This window comes from Chrysemys picta, chromosome 14, assembly GCF_011386835.1.
Source record: "Chrysemys picta bellii isolate R12L10 chromosome 14, ASM1138683v2, whole genome shotgun sequence".
NCBI lineage: Eukaryota > Metazoa > Chordata > Testudines > Emydidae > Chrysemys > Chrysemys picta.
Window position 1 is genome coordinate 6,376,917 of NC_088804.1, and position 15,447 is coordinate 6,392,363.

The 15,447-nt window shown below is 40.5% G+C and overlaps 1 protein-coding gene across 33 annotated transcripts in view; it reads left to right on the top strand.

Moving 5' to 3' along the window:
• The window catches only part of CNOT1 (CCR4-NOT transcription complex subunit 1), a 107,058-nt gene that overhangs the window by 36,496 nt on the left and 55,115 nt on the right, over positions 1–15,447 (top strand). For 24 of the 33 annotated variants that reach the window (XM_065566804.1, XM_065566816.1, XM_065566808.1 and 21 more), the window contains exons 9-16: positions 5,110–5,236; positions 5,618–5,728; positions 6,325–6,495; positions 7,052–7,179; positions 8,018–8,258; positions 9,882–10,001; positions 11,159–11,281; positions 11,513–11,664. In XM_065566804.1, coding sequence (XP_065422876.1) covers positions 5,110–5,236; positions 5,618–5,728; positions 6,325–6,495; positions 7,052–7,179; positions 8,018–8,258; positions 9,882–10,001; positions 11,159–11,281; positions 11,513–11,664 — 1,173 coding nt within the window. The remainder of the gene's footprint in view (positions 1–5,109; positions 5,237–5,617; positions 5,729–6,324; positions 6,496–7,051; positions 7,180–8,017; positions 8,259–9,881; positions 10,002–11,158; positions 11,282–11,512; positions 11,665–15,447) is intronic. The other 9 variants (XM_065566818.1, XM_065566836.1, XM_065566820.1 and 6 more) reach the window with 1 other exon arrangement.

The following is a 15,447-nucleotide window of genomic DNA, read 5'->3' on the forward strand; positions in this document are numbered from 1 at the left end:
AATAAAAATGTAATAAGAAAAGCCAAAAAGGAGTTTGAAGAACATCTAGCCAAAAACTCAAAGGGTGGCAATGTTTTTTAAAGTATATCAGAAGCAGGAAGCCTGCTAAACAACCAGTGGGCCCCTGGACAATCGAGATACAAAAGGAGCACTTAAAGACGCTAGTCATTGTGGAGAAACTAAATGAATTCTTTGCCTCAGTCTTCATGGCTGAAGATGTTAGGGAGATTCCCAGACCTGAGCTGCCCTTTGTAGGTGACACATCTGAAGGAATTGTCACAGTTTGAAGTGTCACTGGAGGTGGTTTTGGAATTAATTGGTAAACTTAACAGTAACAAGTCACCGGGACCAGATGGTATTCACCAAAGAGTTCTGAAAGAACTCAAATATGAAATTGTGGAACTATTAACTATGGTTTGTAAACTGTCCTTTAAATAGTCTTCTGTACCCAATGACTGGAAGGTAGTTAATGTAATGCCAATATTTAAAAAGGGCTCAAGAGGTGATCCCAGCACTTACAGACTGGTAAGTCTAAGGTCAGTATTGGGCAAATTAGTTGAAACAATAGTAAAGAATAAAATTGTCAGACACATAGAAGAACATAAATTGTTGGGCAAAAGTCAACATGATTTCTGAAAAGGGAAATCATGTCTTACTAATCTATTGGAGTTCTTTGAAGGGGTCAACAAACATGTGGACAAAGGGGATCTAGTGGACATAGTGTACTTAGATTTCCAGAAAGCCTTTTGACAAGGTCCCTCACCAAAGGCTCTTACGTAAATTTAAGTTGTCATGGGATAAGAGGGAAGGTCCTTCCATGGATTGAGAACGGATTTAAAAGACAGGGAACAAAGGGTAGGAATAAATGGTAAATTTTCAGAATGAAGAGGGGTAACTAGTGGTGTTCCCCAAGGGTCAATTCCAGGACCAATCCTATTCAACTTATTCATAAATGATCTGGAGAAAGGGGGTAAACAGTGAGCTGGCAAAGTTTGCAGATGATACTAAACTGCTCAAGATAGTGAAGACCAAAACAGACTGAAGAACTTCAAAAAGATCTCACAAAACTAAGCGATTGGGCAACAAAATGGCAAATGAAATTTAATGTGGATAAATGTAAAGTAATGCACATTTGGAAAAAATAACCCCAACTATACATATAATATGGGGGGGGGGGGGAGAGAAAGTGGAGGGGCTAATTTAGCTACAACTAATCGGGAAAGAGATCTTGGAGTCATCGTGGATAGTTCTCTGAAGATGTCCATGTAGTGTGCAGCGGCAGTCAAAAAAGCAAACAGGATGTTAGGAATCATTAAAAAATGATAGAGAATAAGATGGAGAATATCTTATTGCCCTTATATAAATCCATGGTACGCCCACATCTTGAATACTGTGTACAGATGTGGTCTCGTCATCTCAAAGATATACTGGCATTAGAAAAGGTTCAGAGAAGGGCAACTAAAATGATTAGGGGTTTGGAACGGGTCCCATATGAGGAGAGATTAAAGAGGCTAGGACTTTTCAGCTTGGAAAAGAGGAGACTAAGGGGGGATATGATAGAGGGATATAAAATCATGAATGGTGTGGAGAAAGTGAATAAGGAAGTTATTTACTTGTTCCCATAATACAAGAACTAGGGGCCATCAAATGAAATTAATGGGCAGCAGGTTTAAAACAAATAAAAGGAAGTTCTTCACACAGCGCAGTCAACCTGTGGAACTCCTTGCATGAGGAGGTTGTGAAGGCTAGGACTATAACAGGGTTTAAAAGAGAACTGGATAAATTCATGGAGGTTGTCTATTAATGGCTATTAGACAAGATGGGTAAGGAATGGTGTCCCTAGCCTCTGTTTGTCAGAGGGTGGAGATGGCTGGCAGGAGAGAGATCACTTGATCATTACCTTTTAGGTTCACTCCCTCTGGAACACCTGGCGTTGGTCACTGTCAGCAGACAGGATACTGGGCTGGATAGACCTTTGGTCTGACCCAGTATGGCCTTTCTTATGTTCTTAGGTTTTTAGAATTTCCCTTTTATGCAAGTTGTCAAGCTTTAAACACAGGCGAGTGTTCACATGAAGATCGGTATTGAAGATCTGTATTGAGTTTTAGAATGCTGGGCAGGAAGAGCTTCACAAACAGTTTAACTTGCTGCATGCATCAAACTTTTAGTCATGCAACATTGTGAGCAGTAGTGTCAAGGAGTGGACTGTTTGACTATACTGCAGAACTTACGCAGCTTCCCTGCCAATACCTTATAGCATGATTATCCTTATAGCTGCCCCAGAACCAAGTACCTGCCAGGCTTCTTGTTTCTTACTGTAAGTGAAGAACTTGTATGGTCAATACTTGCGATTGCCTTCAATTAACACATTAATGTGCCATACTTCACTTATGAACAAGTTCTGAGGGTACATCTGCATGGCAAGCAGAAAGTCTGAGTCCTGTTCTACAAACTTGGGCTCTCTACAGCACTTAAAACATAGCTGTGTAGATGTTCAGGCTTGGGCTCTGAATCTCGGGGTGGGATTGAGTCCAAGTTCTAGCTCACACCAAGTGTTTACACAGCAATTTTTAACACTATAGCATGAGCCCAGGTCTGTAGACTTTGTCTCTGAGACTTGCTGCTATGGGTTTCTGCTTGCTGTATAGACATACCCCAAGAGTCTGCCGGTGGTTCTTAGCCAGAAGTGAACCTGCAGCTCTGATCATTGGAAACTCCAGAAGAACAGGCCAAAAGATTTGGTGAACCCACCCCAGAGGTGATGTAATGTACACTGAAGATCTGTGTGTACAGCATCTAATACAGTGCAGCTCCTCAGTGGTACTGTAATACAAATAACCCCCCTAACCCCTCCCAGGAAGGTGCAAGAAGCAATTGGGATCTAGTTTGAAGTCTGTCAGATTTGGATGCTAAGTCTTTCTGTTCTCCTCCCTTACCATTATCTGTGCTCGCTCACTTCAGTTTTTAAACCCATATTATTGCAGGATGGAAGATAGTGTGCAGTGATTACATGGCAGCCTGCAAATAACTTCAGCAAGATGGCCACTACCAGCAGCGTTCTCAAATGCCAGTTTTAAAGGGACACTTAGATTAGGCTCAATCCAAATTTAATGTGTGGTTAGATGTTGATAAAGCTTATAAAAAGCATAAGACTCGTATGATTCCACACCTAAGTTCCCTGTAAGCTGTACTGCTGCGCAGCAGCCTATTCAGTGCCGCGCAGGCGCTCAGGGAACCCGCCCAACCAACCTGCTAGAGGAGGGGCATGCCATAGGTACGGACTTCCCCTCTAGCTGGGGGTGTGCGCCTGTGCGCGTGCGCTAGAAACAGCTGTTTGCAGCAGGCAGGAGCCACTGGGGGGGAGGAGTTGGTCAGCAGGTGAGAGGTGGTGGACGGAGCTTGGGTGCTGGTAGGTGTTGCTCAGCAGCACCTGCTAATCTCTCTGTGGGTGCTCTAGCCCTATAGCACCCATGGGCTTGGCACCTATGGGGGTGCCCCTCCCCGGGCCCCAACTCAGCCCTGGACTAGCTGGGGAAGGGGCAGCCCCAATTCAGCCCCAGATGGGACCTATCACAGCCCCAGCCCTGGAGGTGCTGCAGCAGGGAGAGGCGCCTTCTCCCCCACCCCTTCCCCCCCCTGCCCAGATGTTGCTGGGGGGAGTCCTCTCTCCCCACTGGAGCATCCTCCTGCACCCCAGAGCCTGCATCCCCAGCCGGAGCCCTCACACCCCTGCACACCAACCCTCTGCACCAGCCCTGAGCCCCCTCCCCATGCCGAACGCCTTGGCCTCCACCCCCACCACATGAATTTTATGTGCACCAATGTGAAGGTGATGTGTCACACCACCTCCTTATTGGTGCACATAACAAAATTCATTCTGCACATGTGTGGAGAAAAATTAGAGGGAACACAGTTCTACATTTTAAAAATTTCTTCTGAATACCCTTAAACATCTCCTCGCAGTGTTTGAAACCCAGAGATGGCATCCAAAGGTGAAAATAAGTTTGGTTTAAAAATACCTTAGTTTTAATAATTTAGATAAACTGCATAAATATAAGTGTTTTCCCAGTTCAGATAAAAATCAAAGGTATTCATAGTCATAGTCCTAGATTAAAGGAAACTCACTTTTTTTTTTAACTTGTGTTCCTATACACTAGGTAACTGTCTAAATTTTCAGAGTAAAATGAACTTTGAAGGATATAAACACCTGAGCTGTAGGAAACCATTTAATTTGCCTTTTGTATTTAGTTCCTGAAGTTAGGTCAACTGCTAAAATATTTCATGAGTTGAAATTCCGTTGTGTAGTTATATTAAGATGACCTTGGTCTAATTGATGAAAATTTGACAACTGTAGAGTGAATTTATACATGTTAATTTCTCACAAAGCATGTAGTCATGGTCTCAAATACCTGTTGCAGATGGGTGGTACTTAATGAAGTTTCTGTAACCGTTGAGTACTCCAACTATGTCAGAACCTAAGATAGTGTTCATGAGTAATCTACCCGTAGTCTTTTGACCCCTTTCCTGTCTAATGGAGAGCTGAGAGTAGCAAAATCCTACAGTTTAATTTGCGTGAACTATATGCAGTGGTCAAATACAGGTCACATGGTTGTTACTTAGTGGAGATCTATGGTTTTGAGTTGAATATATGGCAATTTCCCAAAATATGTTTATAAACTTGCATAGAAATCCCGTGTTCGCAAGAGTTATCTTGGCCTAACATAAATACAGACACTCCCCGGCAAGACCCCATTTACACAAATCCGCACTTACGGAAAAAGTCCCATAAGCTAGAAATAGGAGGGGTTTTTTTTGTAATGGTCAGAGATATATTTCCGACTTAAGCAAAATTCGAGTAACACAAGGCGTTCCGGAATGGTTCGAATTAGAAAGCAAGAACCCTTCTAACTGAAAACATTGCAAAGCCAACCAGTCTTGCACTCCTTATTGTATGCAAAATCAGGTTGAAATAGCAACTTTTTGTTTCAGTGTTTGGTTACCTTTAATCAGAATATCACACTCTAGTCCCTCTTGTGTTATGCTGGTTGTCATGGTGAAACTTGCTTTGGTACTGTGATCAATGTCTATTTCTTCTGGTTATATTTTTAGTGTTGAAGAATGTCGCAACATAATCATGCAGTTTGGTGTTCGGGAGGTCACAGCTGCCCAGGTTGCCAGGGTTTTGGGAATGATGGCTCGAACTCATTCGGGGTTGACAGAGGGTATTCCATTACAAGTGAGTAGTTTTATTGAAGAGCGGTAGTAAACAGTGTACATTTACATCTTAGTGAGAAGAGTGAGCTTGTCACTAAAGCTGGGGACACTGGGAGTTGGTGCCCCAGGATTCCATTTCTGGCTCTGCCACTACTGTTACCTTAAGCAAATCATTTAACTTGTATTCTTCACTTCACATTTCATTCCTGTTCTGCAGAGGGGTATTGCATCACAGTGAGGCATGTCTGTAAAATGCTTTGATTCTTAGGTGAAAGGTGCAGAGCTTTCTTCCTAGCTTACTTAACGGCTTGATTTTGCTCATAATGCAGGATGTTCTGAAGCTCTGGTTTCTGGCGTTTGTTTAAATTTAACTAGTATCTGATCAGATGCATTTAATTTGCAGTCTATTTCGGCTCCTGGCAGTGGGATCTGGAGTGATGGGAAAGATAAAAGTGATGGAACGCAAGCCCATACCTGGAATGTGGAGGTCTTGATTGATGTTCTTAAAGAACTGGTAAGTTTGTGACTTCTTGCTTGTAATATATCAATATAGACTATTTGTAATTAGTATTCAGAGCAACCAGTAGTCAATTCTGGTATACTCTTCTCAGGAGTAGAATACCAGCATTTCTGAACTGAAATGTCTTTATTGCTTCACTTGAATAAAAATGTGTCCAAATACCACCACAGGAAACTAAAGGTGCAAAAATGGCTAACTTGAGTGATTTTTTTTTTTTAAGACAATTCCATGCTGTTTATTCCTATCTTACACCCATCCTAATATGCCCTATTCCTCATCACAGAAACCTTTATAAGCACTTTTGCCTCAAGGACTATGTACCTTGCATGGAAGAGAGGAGCACTTAGCCAGAATTCAGAGCCTGTAATCTTTTCTGGTTCTGGTGTCACTAATTAAGTTTGTCTAACACTCTGTTGTAGGCTCCTATTTTAGTTAAATTACAGCTGAGCCAAACTATTAACTATTTGTGCTGAAATTTTTCCATTGAAATGCACGAATGATCATTGTTGGCCTGGTGCACTTGCAGAAAGTATTGAGGAATGTTTATGGATGTTACCTTGATGCTGGGTAACCTGTTTTACTGGTTGCAGAATCCTAGTTTGAACTTCAAGGAAGTAACCTATGAACTGGACCACCCTGGGTTTCAACTTCGTGACAGCAAGGGTCTACAGATTGTGGTGTACGGTATCCAAAGAGGGCTCGGCATGGAAGTCTTCCCAGTTGATCTCATATACAGACCTTGGAAACATGCCGAGGGCCAGGTAGGCTTATTTTGGAGCTGTTGCCAAATTAATTGTACTGGGCAGTTTACATGCTTAACAGTTACAATTGTACTGGCTTAATATCTTTGTGTAGTAAGGAACATCATTCAGTAGTGAAACTAACTTAAATAGACTAATCCCAGAACTAAGAATGAATTTGCAAGACTGTCTGGGAGTGACTACAGACCCCGAGCACACATCTTAAGTATCGTCTAGTCAACTGTATAACTGGTTTATCTGAAGGCTTAAGGGATATTAAAGCACATTGAGTTGAAGGGCACCACACATTCTTGTTCGGGGAAAACCGTTACCAACGCTATTCCCGTTTGTAGTCTAGATGGAACTGGAACTATGTTCAATAACTGTGTAGTGCCAAGGCTTTAACCTGGTTACACAATAAGATTAAAGTCCTGGATACAGTACAAACTGAGGTGCAAAACACGCACACTAACTTTTGAGTCCCTTCTGAAAATGTCTCTCCTGGTGGTTGAGGAGGAAAGAAGGTATGCAACTTTTGCTGAAGATCTAACTTGATTTTTCTGAACACTTGTTCTAGCTCTCCTTCATCCAGCATTCCCTCATAAACCCGGAGATCTTCTGTTTTGCTGACTATCCCTGTCATGCTGTTGCCACAGACATCCTGAAAGCACCACCAGAGGATGACAATCGAGAAATTGCCACATGGTAAACCTGGTCACATAGTTGGATTTATGTTCTCATAAGTGGAGGATAAGACTAATTTGACAGTTAAATGTGGCTTTTTCAAATGACTTGAGTGTTTAGCTGCGCACATATTTTAGCAGATGATCCATTCAGTATCTTGTGTATAATTAGTGCTTGGTTCTTGCATTATCAGAGCACTTCCCACGTATGCCCATAGTAACACTTGTAAAGCATGCTGCCAGTTGATCCTTCCACTGGTGTCTTTAGCTGTCTGGGAGAGTTCCTACTAATGTGTTTTGGGAGTGCTTTTTCACTTCTAAAAATATATAGGTATTCTATTCAAGAACAGGGTTCTATGATGCAGTTGGGTGTCTACTACAGAATTAGAAATATCTGGGAAATACTAGACACAAATGCTGAGAGCTGACTACAGGCAATGGAGATATAAAATTTTCAGCTGTCTTTTTTTTCCTCCCTCCCTCCCTTCCCCCCCTCCCCCCCCGAGGAGCTTGCTCCAGGTATCTGAAATAAAACATGAGTTTTTAAAGTGTATACATATAGCCACAGTTTTCAGTTATTCAACCTGAAATATCTCAGTTGGCGGTGGAGGTTTTTAATCCCTCTTCACCACAAGAGTAGTTGACTCTGACCTTTTTGAGCCTTTTATTAAATGCGGAGTTTAAATATTTAATGAAAATCAGATAGGAATATTCTCATTGCAGGCTCAATTGGGTTCAACAAAGCTGTAAAAGTTGTATGAAGCTTGCTTATTTAAAATTGGCATTTTAATAATGTTTAGCATTGCCTGCCGACCAGAATCCTGTTAGTCATCTAGTATGTAACTTTGTGTTTTTGTTAGGAAGAGCCTGGATTTGATTGAGTCTCTGTTGCGGTTGGCAGAAGTGGGGCAGTATGAGCAAGTTAAGCAGCTCTTCAGTTTCCCTATCAAGCACTGCCCAGATATGTTGGTATTGGCCTTATTACAGATCAACACTTCCTGGCATACCTTGCGCCATGAACTCATCTCTACACTGATGCCAATTTTCCTTGGCAACCATCCCAACTCTGCCATCATTTTGCACTATGCGTGGCATGGACAGGTAAGTGTTGCAATTGAGTACTCAAAAGCTTTGATTACTTTTATTTTAGAAGCTTGTGTTGGATTGATTTGGCAGCTGGAACAGCAAAGCATTGAAATGTCTTCATTTATGACCAGGGTAGTATAAAAATGCAATACTTTCCACAAAATATTGCAACTCACCGGTGATTGCTTACCACTTGGATCTTAAGGCAAACTGCTGAGACTTGGTCTCTTTTTCATTGTGTAAATAAGTACTCTTTAACAAAAGATCAGCTTAGGAAACTCAAACTTGAATATAGGCTCAATGTAAGACCTTGTAAAACTAAAGTCTTGCTGGTTGGTACATGGAGCGTTTTTTTTAAAAAAAACCTCTTCTTCTATTACTCTGTCTCCTGTAATAAGTACATTATCTTGGGATATAAACTGTCAGGTTCAGGCATAAGCCCAATTGTTAACTAGAGATTGGCTATTCCATAACTATACATCCTGGGCTGAAGTATCTGTACGGCAGTATACTTTACAGATGTCACACTTGTCTGATGCAATGTTACAATTCCTGTATTTGTTAAACTGAGAGCTGTCATGAAGTGGCTGCCTGTGTATCCTTTTAGTGTATGCAAATGTGAGGCGCTAAATGAGTACATAAGCAGACTGTTTTGGGGTTACGTGCTGCCCTCTCCATGCTATAGCTTTCACCATTGCTACCACTGATGGAGCTACCCAAATGGGAAAGGTAAGGAAAAGATGGCTGTAGTTGAGACCTATGTCTTTTGGCTTATCTGCATTAGAAGAATTGTGTTGTGCTCAAGTACATCTGAACAGTGAAGTTCAATGATACAAAACTGACCTGGTCCTGGTCTAAACTGACTGAAGTCATGGTCATTCAGCACTGTCCTTCATTTCAAGCTCTCCCAGTTGTGATGTGGTGGTTTTGTTTACATTAGGAAAATCTCTTAAATTGAAGGGTAGGATTGTCTATTGCTTGACTGGAGAGAGCCTTCTGCAACAAAGCATGAGTTGAGTAAAGATCTTAACTGTAAGATCTGAAGTTTTCCACTGGCCCAGGTTGTGGCATAAATGCAGAACATTGGTCTATCTTTCATGATGCAGTTCCATCAGCTGGTAAAATTAAGTGCTCCCAAGATGTGAACAGCTAGACTTTAAGACCCTTGATACCAATGAAAAGCTGATTTCTGTTTTGGTTTTGGGATCTCACCCCCATTCTGTCTCCAAGAACATGAGATGTGGTATTCCATTACATAAGTGTAGATGGCATGCTACCATAGTTTATTCCAATCTCCATTCCTATGTGAATGGGAAAAGAATTAGACTGGTTTACTGGTGGAATAACATGGGATGTGAACGCAACTTGTTTCACCATTAAAAGAAAATTCAAAGATGTAGAATCATGTCTAAGTAGTGATTTTAGGTTCTTACAGTAGATTATCTGAGTGACATATAACTAGTATTAACTACAGAACTTGCCTATAAACACCATTAAAACTGTGGCGTATAGGTGAAACATCTGCATAAGTGTGTGAGCGAGCTATTCCAAATGTAAACTTCTGTAACAACCTGAAGTGTGGTGTTTCTTTTAAATGCAGCTCTGTATAAAGTGAAATCACAATTTAACTTTCCCTAGGGCCAGTCTCCTTCAATACGCCAACTTATCATGCATGCAATGGCTGAATGGTACATGAGAGGGGAGCAGTATGACCAGGCAAAATTGTCACGCATTCTCGATGTTGCCCAAGACTTGAAGGTGAGTTCTTTGAGAGGCATTTGTCACTTACATAGTGTGTTGTGTATGAACTTCATGTTCCTTTTTATAAGGGAAGGGAAACTAAACTAGCAAGTGATAGAAAGCTAGGAAGAACTGTATTGCTAGAATGTCTGGATTCAGATGAAAGGTTTCAGAGTAGCAGCCGTGTTAGTCTGTATCCGCAAAAAGAAGAACAGGAGGACTTGTGGCACCTTAGAGACTAACAAATTTATTAGAGCATAATAATAATATAATAATTCTATATGCATCCGAAGAAGTGGGCTATAGTCCACGAAAGCTTATGCTCTAATAAATTTGTTAGTCTCTAAGGTGCCACAAGTCCTCCTGTTCTTCTTTTTGTGGATTCAGATGTTGGCATAAGTGGGTATCAAGACTATAAAAATGATCTAGAACTAGAAGAATAGTTTCAACAGATTCTTACTTTTTTTGAAGATGCTGGAAGTGGGAGCATAAGAAACTTACTCTAGAAAAGTAAACTTGTTTAAAGATAGCACAGTTATACTTAAGTATGTTAAACAAGTGACAATAGTTCAGTAACTTTCCATACTAGTCCACTGAAATTGTATGTGCTGTTCAGTTTCAGCTGACTTATTTTTGAGGTATTTATCACCTTTTTGAGGTATCTGTCACCTGTTAAAGTGGATGTAACAAATTTGGGGTGTCATTTGGTGTAGCTGGACAGACTGCCTTCTGAAAAAAAATTTCTGTGCATCAACTACTGTTGACCATGAGGCACATTCAGAATGGATGTGAAATACTCCTGTGTTGTGCCCAGGGAGTGATAAGATTTTTTTTTTATTTGATTTCTTTGGTGTTGCAATAGAAACTGAGTAACCTTTTTTTATTATTCTGCCACTTATTGGTAAGGCTTCATATTAAGACTGTAAAAGCCCAAGCACAAGGTCAAGTCTAGTTGAAGGTAGTGTCATGCTTTCAGATCTAGAACCACTTGCTTAGTCTTATAAGCAAGACATAACTATGAAGCTAATAGTACCAAATTTTTTTGTTGACCAAGAAAGCAGTAGCAGCATGTTGTAGCAAAACTCGTCCAAAAAGTAGGTGGGGAGCAGAGATCGTGAAAGAATGGGTAGGGTAACCTGATATTTTGACTAGTAGTCTTATTTTTTTTTCTTTAGGCCTTGTCAATGCTGCTAAATGGTACTCCATTTGCCTTTGTTATTGACCTTGCTGCACTTGCCTCTCGACGGGAATACCTCAAACTTGACAAATGGCTCACAGATAAAATTCGGGAGCATGGGGTAAAGCAGGATTTTTATTTCATTTCTGCATTTTATTTTTGGTGACTTAAGTCACTATAACAGTTTTAAGTAGTATTGAAGTTGTGGAAAACTTCTTTAGTCTGACAGTTCAGTGAAAATGTTGAACTATGTAATAGCTTAGTGCAATTCTTTCCACCTTGCAATTGCTAAATTTGAAATCATGGCTGGTATGCAGTCTAAATAGAGATTAAAATAATTTCTCTTCCCCAGGAGCCCTTCATCCAGGCCTGTATGACCTTCTTAAAGAGACGATGCCCATCTATTTTGGGGGGCCTTGCCCCAGAGAAAGACCAGCCCAAAAGTGCTCAGCTTCCTCCAGAAACACTGGCAACTATGTTGGCCTGCCTACAAGCTTGTGCTGGGTAAGAAAATTGCACGCTTATGGTAACTGCATATGCTTGAAGACTCAGCTGCAAGTGTCATAGTTGCAAAACGATCTTAAAACTGAGGTTTGGAGTCCCTTGGTGCATATGAAAGATGGGGCTGTACCATTTAGAGCCAGTCCTAGATTGAACACATGATTGGCTCTATCTTATTGCTAAACTCCTCTTGACAGTACTCTCAAATATTAGGCATAAGCTATTAAACTATTCTTTATCTCTGGATTTAGAAAGCTTTAGTCTGCATAGTGGTCACTTAAGAACAAGCAATAACTTGGCTGTGCTCTGAACCCTGATGTTCCCTGGGGTGGAGAACTAGAAGGTCCAGAACAATCTTCTCAACCCTTTACTTCCTCTTAATTTTTATCTAAGAATCTGAACCATTTGCACACTTTTTCAGCAAAATTACTAATGGAGACTAGATTGAGAAGAAGAGTCTTGTGTGCAGGCTTTCTTAATCACAATCACAGGTCTAAAATCTTGGATTTCAGCCCTATTTAGAAACAAGCATTTTAGTCAACTTTCTGGCTAAAAGTTAAGTTCAGATTTATTGTAATTTATGGGGGAAGTTGTTTCCCAGTCATTTTACCTTGAAATTGCACCATGGTGCATCATGTATTTAGGAAGCTACACCAGCACTTTAGTTATAGGAATATCTAATTTCAACACATGATGTGCCAGGAACTTCTAGTGATGCCAGAAATGTCCTGGAAATCTTTGTTTGACCAAACCACTTTGTCCTTATGCTAGTAAACACAGCAATCTTGCTCTATAGCAATAAGTTTTAAACAGCTGTTTACTCTGAAGAACAGTTTGCAATGAAGTCAGATGAGCGTAGACACTGAAATCTGTTCAACTGCTAAGTGTCTGATAAACTCACAGACCACTAAGCTACTTGAAGGGGGGGTGGGGAATCCTCTAATCAAGGAATAAATATGCAATGAGTCAAGTTGGTGCTAGCATCTTTTTTAAAGTACTTGTATTTATAGGGGTTTCATGACCCCAAAAAGCTGCCACAAGTGTCCCTCTAGGTGCAGTCACTGGGATGAAATAGATGTGCATGTTCTTTTTTCCCCCCGTCCTCCCAAACATACCTTGCCTGCTCTGTGTAGAGGGATAAAAATGGAAAAGGTTTCTTTTTTTCCTCTTAATTCTCCCAAGACCACATCCTTTTCTCTCTCCCTTACCCTCAGTTCCTGTTGGTGCTGACTGGCTCCTGAATCGTTGTATCTGGCAGAGCCAGTGGTGGGAGGAGGAAGAACAGATATTGCCTCACTTCCTCCTCCTGCTCTACCACAGTTTCCATTCTCTGAGCAGGGCTAGACTCATCTTTGGGTTGAAGGGGCAAAGTAAGTGGAAAAACAAGAAGTGTGTGGGAATCAAAGGGCTTGGAGAGCGAATGGCCTTCTTTGTGCAAATGTAGGGGAAGGAACTACTGAGACTAGGGTAGAGAACCGAGGAGGAGGAGAGGCTGCTTGTGTGGGTGGGCATAAGGGAGTTGGGACATGCTTGGCACATGATACACAGACTGCCTATTTGAGCGTCTGGGAAGCTGCATGAGAGTGAATGTTGCTTGGGGTGGGGGGGGAGGAAGCTGGAGGGTTCTCAATGTCTGTACACATGCTTGATTTTTGAGGAGAGGATGGTAGTATTTGGACTTCAGAGGTATGAGGCTGGCTCATGAACTTATGTCCTGGGAAGAAGTATAGGAGACAGTTTGGGGGGGAAATGGAGGTTTGGGAGAGTGCAGAGACTGAATAGTGAACACAGGAAAGGAGTGATAATGTGGAAAGGGGTAAACACAACATGGGAAAAGAGGACGAGAGAATATAGAAAAATGAGTGGAGCAGAGGAGAATTGAGTCAAGGAAAAGAGTAAATAGGTTTCACTTACAGGAAGGAATGATACAGTAAAACTTTTTTTTTTTTTTTTAAATTTAGGTATTTAACGGGTGGGGTCGAATGTTTATGGAACCAGACCTAACTGGCAATGCAGTCTCTCCTAATACTTTTTATATTGCTGAACAAAATTTTATGATCCTCTTTTCCTGTAGTTGCAGAGTAAGTAGGTGGGGCATCTTCCTGTATTTCTCAATAGGGCTGCTACATTAAAAGCAAATGGGCTTCCATGTTTGTCATACCAATTCTAAATGATCCTTTGCAAAGTTAATATATGCAGAGATACTTAAATTTTAAACCTAGAATTTGTTACGTAATGTACTTCTGGGGCCAGTCTGCACCAAAACATTAAAAATTCTGCAAATTTTATTCATCAAAATAACACACTATAATCATGCCAGTTTCAATTATTTGGGTCATGTATTTCAAAATACCTGTCAGCAAGTGTCTGTAACAATACAGAGAGACGCACAAATTTCCCCAGGAGTAGAGTTACAGAAATCCCTATCACAACCTAGTTCCTGTTTCTCTGCCCCCTTTGCCTCCCCCTCGTCCCCCAAGAATCTAGCCTTACGTGCCCCCCATATCCCACCCTAAGCCTAGGGATCCGGAGGGAGAACTGCCTGATGCTCAATCCCATGCTTGCACAGAGTTTTCTGTGCGCTGCCCTCTCCTTTTCTCGGCATGCTGGCAGCTGCCAGGAATCTGCTGGGTCCAGTGGTGGCTAGCAGCATTGAAGTCCATTTCTGTGGGGAAAGAAAATTCCACATGCACATTAATTTCTGCAAAATTCTGCATTGCGCAGTGGTGCAGAATTCCCCAAGGAGTAGTAATGTTATAAGATGAAAAAACAGTCTTCAATTTTACCTGTTTTGAGGTATATCCATTCTTTTTGCTGCCTAGATGTCAGGACATTAGTAGGAGAGATTCTTGTAGAATTCATGGCATATTAGGTTAACATTGGAGTTTTCAAACAGTGTGTATTGACTTCAAATCACCATTAATAGGATTTAAATCAGCAAGTAGGAATCATTAATTGATTTTAATCATGTTTTGCACTTGTATTTTTTAGTTATTTTCCTAAAGAGAGGTTGATCCTCATTGGTTGATAACCATTAAAACAGATTTAGTTACAAATTAACAAAGTTATGTTAACCCGGAGGATACATCATAACTTACCCATTATTCAAGCAATTAAACAGCTTAATTGACACTTATTCAGATTCTTAATTTGAAGTCTTTTAGTACTTTAGAAAATAGTGGATGATGCATTTCTCTTAGACAAATCACAAGCAAAAAAATTATTTATTTGTATTTCCATCTAAACTTAATTTTATTAAATAAAATTAAATGTGCTGGAAACGTACATGGTTTCACTAAATTTTTTTTGCATTTAAAACGGATTAATGAGTAAAGGAACTATTCACTAGTTAGTGATCAGAAATCAGTTCAATTTACTATGTCCTTCAAGATTATGGAACTAGTAGATCTCATCCTTGCATCTAGTTTGTATACATGTTTTTTTTCTTTTCCAATCTAAGTTTTCCTGCTTTTTTTCCCCAACTCCCAATTGGCTCACCTTAGAAGGAATTAGTCATTGACCTGAAGTAGTTGAATAAACTGAAATGAAGAAAATAGTCTCTGCACCGGTCTACAGCTGCTTTAGCACTTCAACAAATTCTTGTTCCAGGTTAACTAGTGACGTCCACCAATTCAGTTATTTGACTTTAAGACTTTGCATCAAATGTACTGCTTAATATTTTTTGTATTTCATTTAAATTATTTTAATAATTTAAGGCCTTAACATAGGGTGTCAACTTCAAATTTGATCTTAAATGGGTTTATTTTTTAAAAGAACCTGTATTTA